Here is a 23,821-nt window from a genome sequence, read left to right as displayed (position 1 = left end):
TGCAAAAAAATACCAAAGAAAATTGTGCCGTTGACGAAATAGGACCAGCAATGTGGTCACCAACCACCAAGACGCAGGCAGGGAGTGCCTACAAACACCTGGATCTGCAAAACGCAAATAGATCTGATGTCGGACACCAGAAAAGAGACCACCAGCACCAGGAACCAGCCCAGACAAAGGTCGCCTGCAGGAAAAGTGTCGCCAGAAGTGGAAGCGACCTGCAGAGCAGCAAAACGCAGCCTGTAGGGAGGTCGCCCAGCAGCAGGAGAGGCCGCCTGGCTGCAAACGCAGGGTTGCTGCGTCACTGGATGATGTGGCAGCCCGTGCTGTCAGCGTGGACAGCAAACGCAGGCTGAACAGCCTCCTGTAGCAGTCGCCTGGCTGTGATGGATCTGTTGGCAGCAGCAGTAGGGTATTTCTCTCGTCCTCCGTGTGCTCAATCAGGCGATGATACCATGTGAGAGTGCGCAGAGAAAGAAGAACACGAACACAGAGGAGAGGGGAGAGAAAGCAGAGAATGAAGGAAGAATGTCTGCACTGACTGAGATGAATGCTGAATACACTGGAATGGACAAAACAGTCCCTGCACGCAGCCCGGAGCGTCAGTGAGGAAACCAGGACAGACTGGAGGCAGAGGCAGCACCAATGCCGGAGACGGAGACGGAGGGAGCAGTGCTGTAACTGCAGAGTACAAGTGCTGGACTGACTGGAGGGGCTATTATAAATAGCAGCCAGCCAGCAAACTGGCCGACCAGCCAAACTGGCCGACCTGGCCAGATTTGGCCGACCAGCCAGATCTGGCCGACTATGGCCAGATCTGGCCGACTGCCCAGAATAATGGGCAGTCAGCCCAAAAACAGCCCAGTTTGGGCTGTAAAATGCCCAAGGCTGCATGCTGACTAAAGCAGCCATAAAAACACACTGACAGAGCTCCTCTGTCTCCTGTCAGACTCTGACAGGAGCTCACAACCAGGAGATGACAGACTGAGACTGAAAAAGAGCAGGCTAACAGGATCAACCTGGCATTTCCCTTTTAAAGATTCAAGCAAGTCGGAAGTGAACTGAGTAAAACTCAATTAATTTATGATGGGCATTCTGTTGAGTGCATCAACTACTATATTATATTTTCCTTTTCTATATCTTATCTCATAGTCGAACTCTTGGAGGAGTTCGGCCCATCTGGCTTTATGCCCTTGTAGATCTGGTTGATCATTAAGCCACTTAATGCTTTCATGATCCGACAGGATCAAAAGTTTGGCACCGTACAGATAGTGCCTCCATTTCTTCATTGCATGTGCTATTGCATACAACTCCCTCTCATAAACAGAATAATTCTGTTTTGCACGGTCTAATTTCTTGCTTTCAAAAGCAACTGGTCAACCCTCTTGTAATAAGACCGCGCCTATCGCCTTATCACTAGCATCAGCTTCAACCACAAATGGTTTATTGGGATCCACAATTAATAGTACTGGAGTTTTAGCAATAGCTACCTTAAGTTTTTGAAAACTTTCATTTTGGTCTGTTCCCCAATTAAAGCTCTTTCCTTTCCCTTTAAGTTGGTCTGTCATTGGAACAGCTATTTTGGCATAATCTCGAATGAATCTACGATAAAATCCAGATAAACCTAGGAAGATCTGCAGCTCTTCCAGGTTCCTTGGAGATGGCCATTCAATAATATGCCCTTACTTTTTCTGGATCCATCTTGATTCCCTCTTTCAAGATAATATGCCTCAAATATTTGACCTCTTGTGCGAAGAATTCACATTTAGTTTTCTTCGCATAAAGGGAATGTGTTCTTAATAGTTGGAATACCAATTGTAAGTGTTCCAAATGTTCTTATCTTGATTTGCTAAAGATTAAGATATCATCCAAGAAGGCTACTACAAAATGTCCTAGATACGGCCGTAACACACTGTTCATCAGCTTCATAAAGGTAGCTGGTGCATTAGTGAGGTCAAAAGGCATCACCAAAAAATCATAATGCTCGTATCTAGTACGAAATGCTGTCTTAGGAGCATCTTGTGCCTTAATTCTTATTTGGTGATAGCCTGATCTTAAATCTATCTTTGTGAAGAATTTTGCCTCTTGTAATTGATCAAAAAGATCTTCCATTCTGGGCATAGGAAATTTATTCTTCACCATTATTTTATTAAGTGCTCTATAATCAACACAAAGTCGCATAGAACCATCTTTTTTCTTTACTAATAAAATTGGCGAAGCCCAAGGTGAATTACTGGGTTGTATGAATCCTTTATCAAGGTAATTCTTAATTTGTCTTTCAACTTCTTGGTGCTGTGTTTCACTTAACTTATACGGTGGTTTAGAAATAGGGTGTGTATCCTTATTTGTGTCAATTGGGTGATTTATATTACCCCTATCTGGTGGAAGGCCACTAGGTAAATCAGAAGGAAACACATCTTTAAATTCATCTAACAAACTACTTAATTCATTATCAATGTCATAAATCGACTGATAAAAAATGAAGAGAACGGAAGGGAATATAGTCCAACTCTCAAATAGCACGAGCTACTTTTTGCCTCCTAGCCTCGCCTAGTTATTGCTAGCCACTCCCATCGTAATCCGATTGCCAGCCGTCATTTGTTGGTGAGTCCTACTATTCTTGGACTCTCTTTAATTCTAGGCTCCCCTAAACCCCGTTCGGGCGCCCAAGGCCCCGGACGGTCATCCCTCATGCCCGTTTCCCGTAATTTACCTTATAAATATAACACTCACATTTAAGTTTCTTCACATCCACAGTTCACTCATACTGTAGTTCACTCAGAAAGAAATGGTTGCCATCCTTTTGGAGGATGAACAACCATAGTTGCATTCGTATTACGTACAGACTAGTTCGTTCCGTATGGTTTGTACCATATCATATGGTATGTTTCCATACCAATTCATACCAAAAAACAGGCTATTTTTGGCCTCTAAAGGCTAGACCATACAATATCTTCCAACTCCTAAGCCTTATGTTTATTATCATAATTCCAAGTCTCTCACACACACACACACACACTCTCTCTCTACCAACTTCCAAGATGAGTATGCAATTCCAAGAGCGTCCCCCCCCCCCCCCCCCCCCCCCCCCCCTCCAAAATAACCAAGTTTTTGTTTTTGTTTTTTTGGTTCTAATATTGTACTGTACCTTATAAAATCATAAGGTATCAATTAGCACCGTATTTTATCGTACCATACTGTATCATACCTTTCGTACTTGACAACCTTGTGAACAACACAATAGGGATGGTGATATAGTTCCCAGTGCCTTCTACACCAAGAATAAGCTGCCAGAGTGTACTTACTTTTGCAAACCAAGCTTTCATGATAACCCCATGATACTCTATTGGTAGGGCACATGTTTTGACAGATGTGAAGTCATGCTAGGGTTTGCACGGAGAAAACACTTAAGAGTGTATGTAGAGGACTAAAGCACAAAGAATTCAGACGAGCGCAAAAGAAAAGAACACAAATATAGTGACTGAATGAATGCTAATGAATGAATGGAGAGAATATGATATGGATGGAGCTCAATGAGTAGAGATGTCCAATGATCACCGTCTCGTGGGAGCAGATTGAAGGAGAGTGCAGTAGAGTGTTGTCCTCTGAGAACCGGTCACGAGTGCAGCAATACCACCAAATCTGGAATAGATGGAGCCACTTGGATCTTAGAATCATGTCATGCAGATCTTGATGGATTTCCATATCAAGAGTTTGGGTGGTGGTTGATCCTTATTCTGTTTTGTTTGTTTGATCTAGTGTCAGCATAAGCTAGGTTCTTAAATGATTATTGGGGGTTTATCTTCTTTTAATTGTTTGTATTTGGTCATGATGATTGCAGATGCAGGTTATATGTACTGTACAGTGCACTGCTTTTCCTCGATTAGATTGATTAAAGATAATATTTTATCTTGCTAATTTAATTTCAAATCAGAAGTCATAAGCAGTTCCTTGTGCATTATGCCACATTTTTGTTCTGCAACACAGAGTAGCCTGGATGGCATGTAAAACTGCCTGCATAGGATTTTTATAAATCTTATTTAGGTATTACTATAAAACTTATTTAGGTATTACTATGTTAATTTATTTTTAGTAGTTTATAGTTTATTTTGATGTGTAAGCAGTTTATTGTAAACTTCAATCTTACCTAATTGTAAGCCATATATTGGAAAAAATTCAATGCTGCTATGCAATTCCTGATGAGATTGATTCATGCTTAGATGTTCTTCAGTGGTTCAAACTCCAACTTGAAGTGACAAACAGTTCCTGGATACATTTTTTACCGACTATGTTCAATAACATTTTGCACAGCAGACTTGATTAAGTACAACCACTTCCAAAAATAGGACTTTTGATATTTTTGCTACACGATTCCTCAAGAATATAGTGGCATTGCTTTTTTTTTTTTTGCAAATAAGGTGTGGCTAATTATATTACTTCAGAAAAAAACTGGAATACAAAGAAGTGCTCATGCTCAACAGACCAAGTTGGAGCTGGTGAAAGTGACAGATACATCATATATACAAGCCTCTCAAGGCAGTCTGGGGGGATAGGGGCAAGAAGCCATGGAGGGGGGGTGTATCGCCATCTGGGTCTGCCTGCTTGCATCACGAAGAACAGGTCCTGGCCGCCCCAAGTGCGCATGAAATGACCTCGGAGCTCCTGACGAGCCTTGGACTTTCCTTGCACTTGATCCCATCGGCCTCGAAGGGAGTGGATGATGGAGGTCCAGAGCTCCGCTAGGGTCGCCTGTACTGAAAGTCTCTCTCCATCGAAAGCCACTTGACACCTCGCCTTCCAGATATGCCAACCAATAAGACTCCCTACGATTTCCCATACCTCAGAGCTGTCTGGGTGGGCTCCAGTACCTGGCGGATGGGTAGAGCCTCTAAACCCACCATTGCGCATGACCCTGCCTTGATCATGAATATTGTGTCCTGCATTGTGGCCTCATACAGAAGGTGATGGCCCTGGCTGACTGCTTGCCAACAGAAAGCACCCCGAGAGATACATCCAAGGCTGGGTGCTATGCGGCGCAAGATGCGGCATACTCCTCTCCACATGAGCTGTGCCGCCTCACACGACCAAAGGCATGCTTTGGGGTCTCCATTGACTGCTGTGTGCAGCACTTACAAACTCCCTCCTTCTGCATCTGGGCAAGCCAGCTCCCCACCGCCAAGCCTCCATGTGCCACCAGCCATAAAAAATACGATACCCTCCTCGGTCTCCAGCTGTCCCATAGGCGGCGCCAGAAGGTCCGTTGGAACGGTTCCGTGATGTTGTGCTCCGCCCAGTGCCTGCTTCGTGACGGTGCCCAATCCATGTCCTCTTGTATCAGTATGTGTCTGCCAATCTTGGCGGTGTACTCCAAGAACCTCGGTGGCTTCTTGGCGACCGCAGTGGCCGGCCAAAGCCACTCTCCCGGATCCCACTCTAGCTCCTCAAGTGGCCTTCCTTCCCAGATCCAAAGACGCCACTCCCTGAGCTCCTGCCAAAAGACCAAAGGGTCCAGCCGCCATGTCTTCCCTTGAAGGCTAACCACCCAGATCCTCTTCCATGAAAGGACAGCTATCCCCTCATCCTGCTGTCCTTTGTCAAGAGCCAGACGCCCCCCCTCTTGCACTGTGAAAAAGGTCGCAGGTGGAGCGCCACCCACTCTTCTTGCCACCTGTAGGGGGATGCTTGTTGGTGAAAACCTAGCGACCTATACCTCCCTGCGCTCTATCGGCTCTCGAATCGGGGGAGCAAGCTACTCCTGAGATATCGCTGTGTCTATCTCCCTTCTTCTCAGCTCCACTCCTCGCTGGCAGCCTGATGCTTGCTTCAGCACCTCCTCGTTCGCCATCTTGTACATCTCCTGCCATGTCCTGATGGTACGAGCCGGGCGAGCTTCCCAACCAGCCCATTGGATGTGGGGGCGCATGCCAATCTGTGTCCCTTCCCAATCCCTGACTTGGGGGTTCCAAATCACCGGCTGACGGTCTATCTCCTCTTGGCAGCCTGGGGGACTCTGGATAAGGGCCTTATCGAGGGCCCTGCCACACATGGCACAAGCTACGTAGGAAGGGTGATCTGGGCTGACATGAATATCCATCTCAAGGACGGCCTTCACTCACCGCCAAGCCTCGGTCTACAGTCCTGAAGACCCTCTTGCAATAGGACCTTCTAGGTTTGCCCTCATGGTGTGAGGCCACAGACAACTAGCTTGCCCAGGAGGGCCATACTCTGATACTCTGGGTGTATGATCCCAAGCCCTCCCTTTGACCGATGTCATATAATGGTCGCCCATGCCACCTTGGCCCTGGAATCCCTGGAGCCATCTGACCCGGACCAAAGGAAATTCCATACTAGGCGGCGAAGCTGCATTATGCAGGAGGAGGAGAAGCACCAACATGAGGCGATGTACTAGGCCGTCACTGGGAGGACCTGGTTAACTACCAAGGCTCGGCCGGCTAGTGAGAGGCGAGTCGTGCTCCAATAGGTCAGCTTCCTCCGAATAGAATCGAGGACTGGAAGAAACTGGTGGGCGGGAGTGATGTTGAGTGCCACTTGGAATCCTAGGTACCGGACGGTCTGTCCTTTGCTCACCCATCTAAATCCTAGGTGGATGCCCCACCCCGTGCTAGAGTCCGGGTCGGTGAGGCCACAGACAACTAGCTTGCCCAGGAGGCCTCATGGTGTGAGGCCACAGACAACTAGCTTGCCGAGGAGGGCCATACTCTGATACTCTGGGTGTATGATCCCAAGCGCTCCCTTTGACCGATGTCATATAATGGTCGCCCACGCCACCTTGGCCCTGGAATCCCTGGAGCCATCTGACCCGGACCAAAGGAAATTCCATACTAGGCGGCAAAGCTGCATTATGCAGGAGGAGGAGAAGCACCAACATGAGGCGATGTACTAGGCCGTCGCTGGGAGGACCTGGTTAACTACCAAGGCTCAGCCGGCTAGTGAGAGGCGAGTCGTGCTCCAATAGGTCAGCTTCCTCCGAATAGAATCGAGGACTGGAAGAAACTGGTGGGCGGGAGTGATGTTGAGTGCCACCTGGAACCCTAGGTACCGGACGGTCTGCCCTTTGCTCACCCATCTAAATCCTAGGTGGATGCCCCACTCCGTGCTAGAGTCCGGGTCGGTGAGGAAACCAACCGACTTTCGCGAGTTGATTTTCGCTCCCGCTGCAGAAGAGAAAACCTTAAGAGCCAACCTCACTCTTTCCAGCATCAACTCGTCATCCTCTATGTAAAGCGCTGTATCATCTGCATACTTTGAGTCTAACAACTCGGTCTCCTCTCTTACTGGAAGTCAGAGGCCACGTAAACCGCTCACATGTAACCTGAGGAAGTGACACATCGCCTCTGCAAAGAGAAGGAACATGTACGGGGCTAGGGGGCAGCCCTGTTGGACCGATGTCTCCCGCCGAAACTCCTCCCCTTGCCTCCCTCCCATGAGAACCCTGTTGGTGGCCGATCTGTAAAGTGCGGAGACCCTGGAAATCCAAGCCTGAGGGAAACCCAACCTCACCATGATGCCCTCTAGGAAATCCCAGTCCACCCTATCATAGGCTTTCTCAAAATCCAAGAGTAGTACGGCCAGTCTCTGCCCACTGTACTTGGCCCACTCTGTCGCCTCAAAGAAGGCGAATACATTGTCCAAGATGCTCCTATCCTGGACAAAGCCTGTCTGTGTGTCATGGATGATGTCTAGAAGCAAGGGGCATAGTCGCCTACCAATCATCTTTGCCAGTGCCTTGTAGGCCACTGACAGTAAGGTGATTGGTCTCCACTGAGAAAGCTCCAACCGGTCTCCCCCTTTGGGGAGAAGACTGATAAAGCCTTCCGATAGACTCCCTGGCATTTGCCCGAAAGTGAAAATCTCCTGAAAGGCCAACAGTAGGGGGTCCTTCACCACTTCCTAGAAGGTAGTGAAGAAAGCCTTAGAGAGGTCATTCTCTCTCGGGCATTTCTGCCTGTCTTGTGTATGGAAAGCCTCCTCTAGTTCCTTCTCTGTGAAGGGGGCTAGGAGGGAGCATCCCATCTCCTTTGTGACAAGGGACGGGATATTATCCCAGACCTGGTGTCTACATCACTATCCTCTAGCTGAGGCTGTCTCCTATTGTAAGAGGCGATGATAATAATCGGTGGCAATCTCCATCACCTCGTTTGGGCTAGAACGGATTCTCCCATACTGATCTCGGAGGCTGCGTATCTGCTCTCCTGAGGTGTGAGGTTGGTGCACCTGAAAAAACTCCCTGCACATTGTGTTCCCCTTCTGCGCCCAGAAAGCTGTTGAGGTGCGGAAAGGGAACTCAGAGCGCCTGCCCTCTAGGCCAGCAATGGCTGCTCGCACATGCACCTCTTGTGCATGGAGAGTGGGATCCCTTGGTGCCACCTGTAGTAATCTCTGCGTGGCTGCAAGGTTCCGCTGGAGTGCTCTCTCCTCCTCCAAGCTCTGCTGCCTGGCTTGTATGGCTGCCTCTTGGCAAATTCTGCTCGACCTAGCTAGGGCCTCTGCAACCTCCTCTGCGATCTGGCCCCTCCTGTCCCACTCTCTGGTCCAAATCTGCTCTATCTGTCTCATCACCTCCTCTCTCTTGTAGATCGAGTCAGGGATCCAACAAGAACGTGAATCTAGGGCAGATGCTGGGGGATCTAGTGTCAGGAGAACCGGGCAATGATCGGACAACGTGGTGCACGCCAACTACCCAATCTGGCCTCCCCGAGAGCCTCCCCACTCTCCCACATAAAACTTGTCCAACCGCTCTAGTAGGGCTCCACCTAGCCGTTTGTATTCCCAAGAGAAGTCGAGCGACCTCTTCCTCTTGTGGAAGGCAGGGTCTTTCCAAGCATCGGGTGCTCCTACTGCTAGTAGAAACACCTCCCATGCCTCCTGCTCCTCCCCGGCCATGCCCTGGTAGTTTCTTCCTCGGCCCTGTTAGTCCTCCAAAGCCTCCAGGTTGTTAAAGTCTCCTCCAACAATCCAGGAGTCCACCTCTGGGAGTCCTTCTGCGATCTCCACCCAGAACTTGCTGCGTGCCCTAACCTCCGTAGAGGCATAGATATTAAGGACTCCAAGGCATGAGTCCCCAATATCCAATCTAATCCATAGCACCCTCCCTGCCACTATCGTCTCGTGGTGTCGAATGCAAGCGGTAAGACTCGGACCAATAGAGGTGCACACGCCTCCACTCCTACTATGGGCACCTATGGCGTGGTCCCAGTAAGTGTGCGAGTTGCCTGGGAGTACCTTCCCTACCCGCTGGGCTTGGGCGAGGGTGAGCTTGTACTCCTGTAGAAGTAAGATGTCGATCTATCCGGCCAAGGCAAATTGCAGCTCCTGTTGAACAATCAATTTCCTGGAACCATGTGCCCCACTGTAGTGGAGGCTATTCACATTCTAGGATGCAAGGTGTAAGCTCATAGGGAAACTTGTGACTGCCTGAATAGGCATCTGTTCGGTGTGGAGGCTGCTGATGACGAGGCGGAGCTATGAGGTATGCAGGTGCGCTTTGCCGCCGTTCTGGACGACGAGCTCCATTCCCCCATGGTGGCCCTCGGCCGGACCATAGGGGTGATAGAAGTTCCAGGTGGTACTATCAATGCATCTATCGGCCATGCGGAGAGTCGAGACTCTGTGCACTGGTAGAAACAGGCCGTTTGTGCCAGGGGCCACTCGATCACATCCCTCGGAGCCCTCCACTGTGGAGGGGCTTGATAGATAATGCTCAGGTGAGGGACCTCGACACCAGCCCACCAGTTAATGTCCATCATGCAACTAGGCCACTACCGTGCAAACAATGCTAGTGCTTCTTCTCCCATCCACTGAAAGGTGTGGTCCGCCGCCTGACTCTTCAACTCTTCCTCTATCTGTGTCGTCGTCCACTCCCCTGAGTGAGAGGACTGAAGAAAAAAAGCGTAGTTTGGTCCATCCAGTGGTGCTAGAAGATGGACCTTGCCCCTCCTTGACTTATGAACCGCGAAGATCCCCACCTCTAGAGGTAGTGGGAACTCTCCGTGCTTCGCAACTCTCAAGTAAGACCATGGGCCACTGCGGAAGAACTCCTGTGGTGACAGGTGTGTCTGTCTCGGGAACGTGTGACAGGCGGCAGGGGTGGATGAGCTGGTGGCTGTATGGGAGGGGGAGGACTGCTGGTGCGAAGAGGATGTAGGCGTGTGTGGCTCATCACCTCCTATGGGCGGAGGGGGGGTGGGTCTGGGGGGATCTCCTGAACGAGGTGCGGATCAGGGGGGGTGCTCGGTATGGGAGGTGGTGGGGGGGAGGATGATCGAGGGATGGTGGGATGGACGGAAGTACATGGCGGGTGTGGGGGGGGGGGGGGGCTGGTGGTCCTGGAAGTGGGGGGCTATGGGGTAGGGTCAGTGGGGGGGGCATGGGATGTGGAGGGCGGTGGGTGTGGGGCCTGTGGGAACTCAGGAGAGGTAGTCTGTAGCGCGGGTGGTGGATGTGGGGGGCTGTGGTCCTGCCGGGTGGGGCAAGTAGGGCGGGGCTGTGGAGTGCTCTGCCTAGGGTGCATTACAAGCCCTCCTACTCCCTGCAGAGGTTGGGTTTGAGACGCTGGCTACGCCCCCCCTGCCGTCTCCCTCTCTGTGCAACCCACTGCCCGATGCCCAAAGTCGTGGCAGCGCAGGCACTGCCTTGGCTGCCCTGTCACAATGACCTGTTGCCTAAAGGAGTGCTCGCCCACCTCAATCTCTAGGAACTGTGGGATATTCTTGACCTCTTTCATTGCCACCCGTACCTTTGGGACTCCTGCTATTGTCACTGCGTCTGCGAAGGACGCGGGAAGGATAGTGTCAAAGAGCCGACCAAAGTCTTCTACCAACTGGCGATACTCTATCGCCAAGCCGGGGAAAAGAAGGGTGACTGGGTGCCGGAGAAACTTGTTGTGGAGTGCAAACGCCTCCACAGTAAAGCCGTTGTACCAAGGGACCATGTATATGACCCCCTTCGTGGATGCATATGGTGAACTGGCGAGTAACTCGCGAGCTGCATCTGCCGAACTAAGCTGGACCATGAAGATCCCTTGGCCCATTAGGACCGCCTCCACGATCTGTGCTGTGCCGATGCGTAGTGTGGAGTGAAGCCAGTCCCGAAGCTGGTTCCTGGCTGGGGAATGGCCTACTACCTGACCATAAATCGCTGTTTCCTTTAGCTCCAGCTCCTTAGCTCGGACTGTTAAGAGCTGCTCCTTAGAGAGGATGACGCGCAAGGTGTTTGACTGGGGGGCACTTGCTAAGTGATCCGGCGTCTGACCAGAGGTTTCCATTGTGCGTACCTTCTGCGAGGGCTACCAATCACGTCGCGGTGCTACCTGAGGGGGGGGGGGAGTTGCTGCAGATCGAGGGAGCAACTTGGAGGGTGGGGGATCAATCGCGAGGGGGGAAGACCGCTTCTGTTTTGACACACTGCGAACGGATTCGGGGTTGCGGACAGAGGCAGCGCGCCGAGGGGGGGGGCAACGGGCTATCAGGGCGGGGGGGACAGTCCTTTCCAGGGTGGCCAGGCGTTGGGGGGGGGGGGGCAGCGAACTGTCGGGTTGGGGGGGGGGGTGACTCTGCGCAGGGCCGGGGCCAAGGGTGCGGGATAGGCGTGAGTCAAGCGGAGGAGGGTGGGGGGCTATCGCATGGGGCAGGTGGGAGGGCTGTCGCAGGGGGAGTAGGCGGGTGGCCAGGGGCGGGGGGGGGGGGGGATCAGGGCCAGTCGGAGATGTCGCTTGGGGGAGGGGGGGCAGAGTAGAAGGCGGGGGGAGGGGAGTAGGGGGCCCAGTGGTGAACAGGCTGCCAGGCGGTGGAAGGACAGTACGTCGGTAGGGGTCCAATGACAGACAGACGGAAGGGGGGGGGGTGCAGAGGTGGCAAAGCGGTGGGAGGGTGGCACAGTGGCGGCCAGGGAGGGGGACGCGATGATGGTCAGAGAAGGGGGGAGGCGCTATGGCAGCACGCAGCGTGTTGGTAGGAGCTTTTCGTTACATTGCAATCCAAACACTTATCTGACAGCAAGCATTAGCCCGAATTGATTGCTGATCATTGTACCAACAAAAGAGGCATTGCTACCTTATTGCACTTTGATGTTTGAGTAGTTTTATCCTCGTTTCATTGTAATCCAATGCCTTATAAAGCCTAGTTAGCATTTTAGAAGAATTAAAGATATTGGTTTTCTAATGTCTATTTCCTACATAAGCATTGTGAGATTTTCTCATATGTTGTATGAGAAGAAATCAAAAGATCTTTGCTCTATTATTCTTCGGTTGCTGCTTCAATTTTCAGCTTGGATTCAGTAAATGATTGGTGTGTATAGCTTGAGGATATTAAAGGACTGGAGGAGGAAGATGAAGGTTTGGCTGTGGAAATAGCTGCAGCAGGAGCAATAGGACAGAAACTGGACAGCTTAGATGGAAGCTTTTTACTTGCTCTTGACTGGATGATTAAACAGGCTGATACAGAAAAGGATGATAAGGTTGGTGCTCAGCTTTAACTTAGCATCTCTTAAAACTAATATGATTTGATTATAATGATAAAATTTATTGGTTCACATTAAGTCCACCGAAGCAGCACAACCTTTATTATTGTACTCACTATTTTCTTTTGTATATTGCAGCGGAAACAGGTGCTTGAAATCATAAAGGATGCTGTCTTGGGACAACTTTCTGATAAGTGTCCTCCACATGTAAGTTTTGATTTGCGAGTCAGCATTTAGGTCTTTGAGTCTGTATGCAGTGGTGATTGCCAACCTCTTGACTAGGTAAGTTTTGGGTAGTCAAGCAAAAATAACAGTTTTTTCTGCTTTGCCTTTATGTAAGAATCCTCTATCCGTAATTGTATACTTGTTATGAATATGCCTGTGCACTCTAATAGAAATGCCAAATGTGCTACAGGCTTGCTTTTAGACATGCTTGTACTGCTTGTTTTGATATTCCACTCACAGTTACTTGAGGAACCCAAGATTTCTGTGTTTGCATCATATTGTTAAGGCTGGAGCCAATTTTTTGTTAACTTATGCATTGTCACAATTGATAGTGTATGCAGTTTCAATTTTCCTGTTAACTTGGTTAACCCTGATTTTGAATTTACAGGTACAAGTGCTAGGTATGCTTTGCCAAACCCCACTCAAGGAGAAGCGCCATGAAATACTACGACGTTCTGCTGGTGGTGGGGGCGTTTTTGACACTGAAAGTGGGGGAAAACTGACGATTCCCAAGGCCAATTTGAATGACATTGCCACACAAGCTGACAATCTTATAGCGGTCAGCTTCTAAAGCTTTATTGTGTGCTCCATGTAACAGGTTGTGGTTGTAGGTTCTTTTTCAACATTCACTAATGAATGGGTCTCTAAATATGCATGCCATTAGGATGCTACTGCAGTATCTATCTCTTCTTTACCTTTATGATACATTATCTACATCCATACCAACTATTATAATTACCTTCAGAAAGTAAGTTTCACACCTTATGATCCTGGTTGTTTTACCTAATCTACGTTTTTCAAAGATATTCCAGGTTGTTATTTTGAAGGCTTAAGTTCTTATTGGAATTCAGGCCAAGGGCTGAGGGACATATACACTCTTATAGGAGTAGTGAGAGACACAGAGGGAGGCCTAAAAGAATGGGGGGAGCAATTTAAGGTGTGAAAACACACATGATAGCTCTCTGATGGTCTCTATTGGTGGTGCTTGAGAAGTCCTTTATGAAATTACCCATATCAGATAATTAGTGAGTAACATATCAGATAGATTACTACTCTCTATTGAGAAGTCCCATTCCAGAGTGCACAATCATATTGGCTGCTTGGGAGGTCTCCTACACTGGCACATTAGCACCATACAATATGTCTGCCTGATTTTGAGGGATGATTTGGCTTCTTGACGTGCTGCAGTTTCTTCCATTTCTTTGCCACACATATAGTTCTCTTGTGACTTTTAGATTCACTGTAATTAGTAAAATTACCCTTTATGAAAAAAAAGAGAGGGAGGCAAAGAGGAGGAAGAGAGTAGTAGAAATAGGGACAGTGGGAGACTTCATTCTCTACTTTGAAGGTAAAAAATTCTCATCCTCAGGAAAATTTAGAGGAGACTCTCATGCAGTGGAGGAGGGGGAACATCCCAAGTAGATTCAATTAGAGCGGGACCCCAGACAGTAGACAAGAAGCTGTTGGAGGTTAGAAAGACTCCTAGGGGAGAGCACAGTTGTGGGAAATTTCGAAATGGATATGAAAAATTTCGAGGGGAAAATAGAAAAGCCATGTCATCAAAAGGGGGCAATGAAGAAATAAGTTAATATTTAGACCTTGACAATTAATGCTCAAAATTAGAACTTCATTAACTCTTTGTCAAATTTTGAAAATCTTACATCAAGTGATGCCAATTTTCAAGACAATATTACACAAGGTATCAGCCTAAAGGAGCTATTTTATGCGTAAACTGAAGATTGAAAAAAGATGAGAACACATGATTTTTGTCAAATACAATAATTGTAGCATCTAACCACAAACCTTACAGATATTTCTCTGAAAAGGAAAAGCATAATGGACGTTTGGCTGGACAAAATAAGTGTTGTGGATAAATGCAATCTTAACCAAAGGAAAAAGTATCTAAGTCTTGGTAATTTCATAGTGGCAGTAGCTACATGCTGAATTGAGTACCATCCCTCCTGTAGCCCTGCTGATTCCGAATTTGCCACCAGCATTCTTGCTGCCATCCATGCTGCTCAATGCCTTGTCTCTGGTATGCCAACATCTGCCCTCCTTTTTCCCTACTGCATGTTGACCTAGGCCTCCACACTGGCTTTTCACCCTTTCCCTGCCAGCCCTTTTCAACTTCCACCCACGTGCTGGCCTCCAGCTCCTCTCCTAGCCAGCTGTGTGCTGCTGCCAATCAAACTCCTGTCAACTCCAGCCTCCCAGCTTGTCTTCCTTCTCTATCTCCCTTCCTTCTTCCTTGTTTCTTCTGATTCCCTCCTCCCCTCACATCATCCCTCTCTCTTCCTTCTTCAAATGGCAGCTTCTCACTCCCCTCTTCTAGTCCTCTTTTAAATTTATCCTTCCTTCTTTGTGGTAACAGACTTCCACAAAAGATCACAACAATTATTGTGCTCCAAGAGATAGTAACCAAGCAGAATGAAGGAGAAAATGAGGTCCAAGACTGCTCGTCCACCTTTGCTTCCATAGCCAATGCTTTTCTGGTTATTGATTTGGCGTGTGGTGTAGTGCTTGCTATTAGGGACAAAGTGATGAGCTCATCTTAAACTTGCCAACTGGTGGGAGATTGACTACCTTTTTTTTGAGGAGTATAAATTAGGTAGCTCTTATGGGTACTGAATCATCTATCTAGGATCCAAGCTGCACACAAGATATGACACAAGCTATATCCACGAACATATAAGATCTGGATATGTGCTATGCACACTTCTTGTATGCATGGTAGGCACTCTAGGATTCCTTTCCAAGTGTACTTCACTTCCCCACCCTATCCCTCCTATTCACCCTACCCCCATTACACACCTCCATCTCCTAGCACTACCACTCGTGTTGCAATGGCCAAGAATGCTTTCATGGTTTTGAGAAACCCTTCACCTGCAATTTGTGTTTTGCATTTTGCGTTTAGGGTTTCATGGTGAATAGCCCCAAAAAGAGGCTGGGTGCCCACAGTGGGGCACCACCCTAGACAGTCTCTTGCCTATTTTTAGGTTGCCTCTATCACTCATTCTTCACGGCTAATTCATTTAGTCCGTCACCGGTTCTCTCTAGCGTCTCCACTGCCCTCACACCCCTTTAGGAGGACATTGCGGTTTGTGGTTTGTGGTTGTCTTTATCATCTTCCTTGTGCTGCAGTTCCCTTGTTCTCTTGTATCACATTCACTCCATGATTCAAATCTTCATCATTCCATTCATTAGAGTTTCTTCTCTCTTCTCTTCTCTTATCAGTGTTTGTCGAGTTCACTTTGTGTTTCTTTCTCGGCAAACCCTACTGTCTCACTGATACGTCAGCCTTTGACATGGTATTAGAGTTGGATCTGCTTAAACAGTGGCAAAGATCCTCTACTCTAGTGAAGGCAAAGATCGATGGCGGGTTCGACATCCACGTCTCTTCTTCTTTCGCTACATCAACACCTTACCTAGCGGCTGCTCTCCCTTGCACGTATTGTCTTTTGCTTGGTGTGTTTCAGCCTGTTGATAGTTCGTGGCTTCTCTTAGTTAGCCGGTGGCTCTTTGTTGTTGGTGGCTCAACAAGTCTGCTAGCGGTTGTTCTCTCTATTGGCGGTTCTTTCTGATCTACTGGAACTTGCGTTTCCAGTTGGCAACTTCTCCTTCTCAATCGACGGTTCCTTCCTTCAGGTGGCGGCTCCACCATTTTGTCGTACCCCGTGTTTTTCTGCTGGCAGTTCTGCCAAGTCTGCTAGCGGCTCAGCTTGGTCTACTGGCGGCATTCTTGACTATTGACGACATTCTAGTACCTACTTCTGTTGCTGAAAGCTACATTTGCAGTTGGCAGCTACTCTTGATTGCTGGCTGCAATGTCTTACTGCTGGTAGCATCCTCCTACCACTGGCAGTTCACTTCCAGTCCTTCCACTACTCTCCCACCCCTTGAGGTGGACATTGTGGTTCATGCTTCACACTGCCTGTGACATTAATGTGACATTAAGAGTGATATTTAATGTCACGTTAAGGTCATAAATATGGAATGTGACATTAAAAGTGACATTTAATGTGACATTAAGGTAAATCTAGGGGAACATGCACGAGAATGACCGTCTGGGCATTTGGGCGCCCGAACGGGGTTAAGGGGAGCCTAGAGAGTAAGAGAGTCCAAGAATAGTAGGACTCCAGAGAAGTGGACGGCTGGCAAAGGAATACGGATGAGGGGGGCTAGTACTTATCTAGGCGTGGTTGGGAGGAGAAGAATAACTCGCGCTCAGGATTTTGTTCATTGTTTCTCTCTGTGTTGTCCGAATCATCTTTCACTGCCCTTACACACCTTGAGGCAGACATTGCAGTTCATGGTTTGTGGCTAACCTCTTCCACCTCTTTCTTCTTTAGCAAGGCACATTGATACCCATGGCTTCTTCACGGTCTATTGGGTGCTCCTATTGTGGCATCATCGGACACACCACCGATGCTTACCGACTTCAACCTTTGCTCCCCACCCCCTTGGAGTATATGTGTCTTCCACCTGGCACTACTTGTGCCACCTCTCCTTTTTGGGCCATAGAGATTGTTTTGCATCGGCTATCAAAGTACTATGCTCAAGGCAATAAGATGCATCCGATGCGCACTAAGTCCTTTTGGCACATGGACGATCGATTGGCGCTATGACCTCCTAGAGATCGTCGCAATGCTAGCGACAGTCTTCTCCCATCTATTTTCAGATACAGTGGGTGGTTACCATGGTTAGCAATTCAGGAGTCCACTCCATCGAGAGACAGTGATTTTTTTGATACCGTCTCCTCGTTAGTCCGCTTCTTCAAGAGACAATGGCTGCTCTTCTCCTTCCCCTTCTTCGGCTTCCTAGTCTGCTTAGTTGAGAAGAAGCGATCGTTGCCTACTCATTGCTTAGTCTGAGTCCACCCTTCTCCACCCTCGCTTACTCAGATTTGAGAGGCCACGTCTGGGAGTTCACCACCCTAGACCTTCTTCGGCACGATCAACAGCACTTCCTTTGTCCTTAGATATTTTGAAGTCTGCAATCCATGAGTTTTTGGATTCCCTATCTACCTCAGAGGGGGATTCAGAGGGGGATAATCTTTCTTTGCCCTCCGATGGGGCATCTACATCTATTGTGACTTTAGAGGGGGCTCCTATTCCTCCAGTTTCAAAGGGGGTCCCCATCCACCATTGAGTCCTTCGCACACCCTGGTGGAGGCATTTTACCTTCTTGTTCTATCCTTGGATGGGGTGGCTTCCTTCTAGTGGTCATCTCACCCATTGATACCTAGGATCTCGAGGATCTACCTAGATCGGGGCCTCGGAGGTTCAGTCGTAACTTAGTGACGAGGCCTTCGTATTGCTTTCCGCATGGATGCACGGAGCTAGTGGCTTCTCTCCGGAGGTTGAGTTTCGGGGTTCTCTAGTTCACTCTGTCTACTGTTCTTTACTGCACGTTACCTTTCAAGTGGAAATATTGGATCTTAGGGATCCTCTACATCTTCTTCCTCCTCTTCTTCTTGCCTTGGTCACTTGGTCAGCATGGAGCCAACTCTTGAGATCAAGTATGGGCTTGTTCTCATGGTTCTCGGCACCACCCAAAGTTCGACATTTCTCCTATGCATTGCATGATTTCATCATCTTTGTACTAGGGCGCTTTGGCAAGTGAATAATTTTCCGACGAGATACATTATCCAAGTGGCGCTTGCTGCATGAGCATTCTTCAGCCTGTAGCATTGCATCTCCATCTCACTCTTCTCTTGTTTCCCTTTTTGGGTCTAAGAGGAGGTGTTGGGAAACCCTTAACTTGTAGTTTGCGTTTTGCGTTTAGGGTTCCATGGTAGATAGCCCCAAAAAGGGGCTGAGCGCCCACAGTGGGGCACCACCCTAGATAGCCATCAGTGCCCTCTCTCCAGGTGCCACCCTAGACAGCCAACACCCCCTCTCCAGGCACCACCCTAGATAGTCTCTTCCCTATTTATAGACAGCCCTTGTCACTCATTCTTCACAGCTGACTCATTCAGTCCATCACCTCTTTTCTCCAGCCTCTCCCCGCACACCCCTTTAGGAGGACATTGCGGTTTGTGATTCATGGCTGTTTTCGTCACCTTTCTTCTGCTACGCACCCTTGTTCATTTGTATCACATTCACTCCATGCTTCAGATCTTCATCTTTCCATTCATTAGAGTTTCTTCTCTCTTCTCTTCTCTTATCAGTGTTTGCCAAGTTCACTCTGTGTTCCTCCCCGCAAACCCTACTATCTTGTTGGTACGTCATCTTTTGACACATGGATAGACACATTTTAACGGGTCGGATTTCAACACTTGGTTGAATTTCATACAATAAGTTCTTGAATCTCAGAGACTTTGGGACCTCGTCGTTGATACTGATTAGACCCTTGATTAGCTCACCTTGATTACATCCGTCAATGGAGAGCCGGCAACACCATAATCAATGCTGAGTCAATGCAAGGTTTGCTTCTTGAATTCCACTATTAATTACAATCATTTTCCCTCACATTTGAGTATTGGAGTCATCTCATTGACCGCTATGCGGCTCGAGATTGCACTTGATGTATCAATCTTAATTTTGAGGTTTAGGAGTTTTCCATCAAGAAAGGGGATGATCTGAAAGTCAAGTTGGCTGAATATTGGCGGTTACTCAACAAGTTTGCCACTATTGGCTCCCTAAAGTTAGTTAATGATCAGGTCATGTTCTTCTTGAACAAGTTGTCCGACAAATACTTCCATGTTATTCAACATATTTTCTCACTATCTAGATTGCCAATCTTCTACGAGTTTGAGTGCTAGTTCTTGCATTACGCGAAGGTGCACTATCAAGTCCACAAGAAGTTCTTCATACACATCCATTTAAAGGGGCGAGGGTTGGTTGCCTCTTCCTTGGGAGGGAAAACCATCAATGGCAAGAACTCGTAAGATGTGAAGGCAAGCCAAAACAAGGATGGCACTACTTTCTTTGACGGAACCAAGAAACACGACCCCTTTGGTAGCATATTCATAAGAAAAATAAGTTTTGCACACACTAGCAATATGGATGAGGAGTCTTATACCAAGGCCCAAGGTCTTCCTTATAGAAAGCCACTGCAGACTGTTTCAATTGTCTCCACTCCAGCTAGCCAGTCCAGTGGGACTACGCCTCTCATTGTTGTACCATCTGTCCCATATGCCTCAACATCTACTAGATATGTAGCACACGGATAGTCTCAGCAGCCTATCTCCCTTATTACTCTTGAAGGATTGGCTGATTAGTCTTCTAGTGGCTCGCCTATTGCAATTTATGCATCCATTTCTAAGGCATCCACTGCACCTTTCAAGACCCCTTTTCCACCTCACCGTACGAGATGGTGGGCACACACTTAGCCTTTTTCTTTTTAGACTTTTATTGCATACTTACATACTCATTGCATTGCACTTAGCTTTGCTTTCTTTATTTTAAGTTTTGTTTTTTGGAGCATCTCATTACTCACCTTTGTGCTTGTAGATTTTGATCTCTTTTATAGGGTTTTGTATTTCAGTGTAGGACTAACATACAGACTTGCACCATTCCTTCTTGAGTTGGAGATAGGAGATGGGTGCCGTTTCTTTCATGGTTCCATCTACTTGGAGTTTTGCTATTCTTCTAGCATGGAGGCTTTCCCTATTGTGGCAGATCATGTAACATCTCTTTTGATTCTATCATGGTGGTGTCTTTTATCCTTGCACTTCTATTCGTGATGCTTCATCATTTTTCATCCTTGCTCTTCTAGTCGGGATCCTAAGCTGTTTCCACCGGCAGATTACACCTCTATCCTTCTTTCCATGATCCTTTATCACCTCTCTCATCATCAAAATTCTCGAGTGGTTGGGTAAGCTTGTATTGTTTTGTGATGTGTTGGGTGTACCATTCCTATTGCCGTCTTTTGGGTCACTGTTACTTAATTGGCCGCCACCCCCTATAAGTAACTTTTTACCACAAATCCACATATATCCCTTGCCCTTCTCCCCCTCCCTCCCTCCCTCCAAAAAGGAAAAAAATTTCAATGTGGTTCCATGCACCTTTGTAGGGCTTGGTAGGCCACTATGCAGTCGACGAGCACCCTTTGTCTGATGCCTTATCCTCTTTGAGGTGACTACTTGGATTCTTGTGGTAAGATAGCCATTGCCTTTGTAGTCTTGGTAGGTCACTAGGTAGCAAGTGTGCACCCTTTGTAGCTTTGGGATAAATATTGCCGGTCTTTCCTTTTAGACTCAATTTTAGGCTTGAGATGGGGTGTTGAACCAAAACACACTTTACAAAAGATTAGGATTTTTAAACAGCCCGAAAACACACTTCATTAATGGAAAACACAAATTTGGTGTGCGGTTCGAGAGAGTTTCAGTGGTCCCAAAAAACCCTAATTTTTTGGGGCACCCTTCAACATCTATAAATAAACAAGTTCCCCACTATCCAGTCGTATTCTTTTAGTGTAGATTTCTGCCATCAACCTTTACCCATGTGGTTGTCTACCCTTTGCAACTTTGTTGCCACTTCTTCATCAGCTCTTGTAGTGCGTGGCACCTTCCTCCCTGGCTATCGTCCAATGTGTGACACCCTCCCTCTTGTTGCGTTCAATCCCATCAGTCATCGTGAGCAATTATGCTATCTCCTCTAGCTTGTGTTTGATCCTCAACAGCCCGGCAATAGTTAGAAGTTTCTTTCCACATCATCAGACGACCTTTTGTATTATGCATTTGACCCTCTAGCTTGTAGGCGACAGTTGATTGTGCTGTTCCTCCTCCACGGGCCCCTTTTATTGCTGTATTTGCAGCTTTCTGCTACCACCCTCATCATCGGGTATCATCCCCTATAGTCGCCTCAGTTTCCTAACACTTTCGTGATCAGCGTTTGGTGTTTTTCCCATCTTCCATACTTCGACTAGTGGTTACAATATTTGGGATTTGTCTCCGTGGACGTAATGCTTTGACACTGCATTGCTTTGCCCTTGGGCATTTTGTACACTCTTATATTCATTTACAACATTTATTCACTTTAGAGTTTCTTCTCTTTGTGTTTGTCTCTGTGTTTCAGTTTTAAGTTTTTGTGTTTTACATTTTGTGTTTAGGGTTTGAGTTTTGCTTGTCTTTGTCCAAGTCTTTGTGTTTCAGTAACATTGAGCTAAAAATGCGTTAGCCTGACTTAAATGGCCCCAAAACATGCTTAATTAAGGAAGAAAACCTCTTATTTTAAAAAGAAACGTGATCTTAGAGAGTTATTGTGTCTCGCATGCAAAACTCTAATTTTGGTATCCCAAACTTTCTATAAATATACATGCAACCTATCACTCTTCCTTAATCTCGTTTTTGCAAGTTTTAGGGCTGCCCACACCCCATTCGCCGAGGACATCGCGGTCAGAGCTTCCACCAGCCACTTGCTACCATCTAGTGCTTGATACCAGTCATTGTCATGCGTAGGTTGTTGTCGCTAGGCATGTGGAACTATCGCCTACAGGTGGGTGTTGTCACCCACAGTTGGATGCTGTTGGTATCTATTTGCTGCTCTCATTAGGATTTTCTTTCTCCTTTGAATGCTACGTTTCCAATTTTTGGCTGTCGTCCTGATATTCTTTCACCTCTGTCATCTGTGTTTGCATTTAACAGCTATTGTGCAGATTTTCTCTCTCCTTAGGTAGTTGCATTTTTAGTCTTTCTCTCTCTATATTGTCGTTTGCATGAGATCCAGCCTTCCTTGGTTGCATTTGTTGGTGTTTGACACTCGAAGGTTGCCTTTGCTGCGATTCGGGATTTGTTCGGAGTACGACACACTCTATAGCTTGTAACCTCTGCCTTGATCTCAAAGATACGAGAGTTCGAGGTTTAGTCGTCATTGCATAGTGTGTTTGTTGCATGAGCACCGCATAGTAATTATTCGTGTTCACTGTCTCTGAGTTGCCCTAAATCTAATTCTATTCGTTTTCTGAGTATATATGTCTGTGCTTTGTTGTACGATTGATTTTATGCTTTTTGCGTTTAGAGCATTTCTTCACATGGTACCAGAGCTAGATACTCTTTGAGAAACCTTAGCCTTTGATTGGAAAGCTCATTCACGAAAGCAAGAACAAGAGAAGGGTCATATGACTTCAAACACATTTACAACACCGCTTCAATCTCCACAGCCAAACATGGATTAAAACGATTAAGAATGGGCCTCCCAGCTTGCTACTGTCCAATCTCACATAGATGGAGAACCATTGGACTACCATGGAGTCCACAATCCACGTAAAATTTTTACCATTGAGTATGATCTCATCCTTATGCATAGGGCTTGTCATGGACATGCCATGATCAAGTGTACAGATAAATTCTTGCTCATGCCATATGAATCCACACCCCACGAATGCATCCTTAACAGGACATCCTTGAGCCAACTATTCGAACTCATCCTTGCCATGTCATCATAGAACCTTCTAGAAGATATGCCATGTCATTGCTTGTATCATCGATGATGTCATCATGGAACATTCTAGAAGATCTTTAGCCGCCCTCCAATATCTATAAAAGGAGGGGCTTGCCATGGAGCTCCTCAATCTTACCAATGCCAATCTCGGGACCTCAAGAAGTCAGGATCTCCAAGTAAGTAACTTCGAGTTCCAGTTCTAGTTCTTGTCTAGGCATGGTATCTAGTCTTGTCTTCTCTTCCATTATACTCCTGTTGTCTCGTCACTTTGTAATCTTGTAGTACAAGTTCTTGTTTAGTACTATCTTGTATCTTGTCCATCCCCGTTGAGGGAGATCTTGTAATTCTGATATCTTATATCCATACCTACGGTTCTGGGTTGTGAGATCTTTTATATTCTATAAAGTCCTGTTGTCTATACCCACGGTCTTGGGTTGTGGACTTTTCCATATCTTGTTAAGTTATCATTGTACGTTGTGCTCTTACATGGCATTATCTTGTAATCAGAATTCTTGTAACAAATCTTGCATCTAGTCTTGTCTCTTGAGCAGAGTCTAGTGGTTCTATAATAGGGTTCAGCGGCAGGTTGAAGGTAAGCTTGAGTTTTCTTTAGATTGAGTGCACAGAACTAATAATCTTGCAAGACCTTCGGAATCTCCACTATGGATTGGCTATTTGCAAGTGCAATTTGGCTCGGATTACACATCACTTCCTCAATACTACTTTTCTCCAAT

General features: G+C 47.1%; 1 protein-coding gene across 3 annotated transcripts in view; it reads left to right on the top strand.

The window, feature by feature from the left end:
• Positions 1-23,821, top strand: part of LOC148025915 (protein PEP-RELATED DEVELOPMENT ARRESTED 1, chloroplastic) — a 79,451-nt gene that overhangs the window by 28,116 nt on the left and 27,514 nt on the right. Inside the window, exons 2-4 of one of the 3 annotated variants that reach the window (XM_087693175.1) lie at positions 12,285-12,474; positions 12,616-12,684; positions 13,091-13,261. In XM_087693175.1, coding sequence (XP_087549301.1) covers positions 12,439-12,474; positions 12,616-12,684; positions 13,091-13,261 — 276 coding nt within the window. In that variant the 5' untranslated portion in view covers positions 12,285-12,438. The remainder of the gene's footprint in view (positions 1-12,284; positions 12,475-12,615; positions 12,685-13,090; positions 13,262-23,821) is intronic. The other 2 variants (XM_087693173.1, XM_087693174.1) reach the window with 2 other exon arrangements.

This window comes from Lygodium microphyllum, chromosome 14 (genome assembly GCF_053477565.2).
Source record: "Lygodium microphyllum isolate KBCC chromosome 14, Lygodium_microphyllum_v1.1.10, whole genome shotgun sequence".
In the NCBI taxonomy this organism is placed as follows: domain Eukaryota; kingdom Viridiplantae; phylum Streptophyta; class Polypodiopsida; order Schizaeales; family Lygodiaceae; genus Lygodium; species Lygodium microphyllum.
This window is presented reverse-complemented; position numbering and strand designations above follow the sequence as displayed.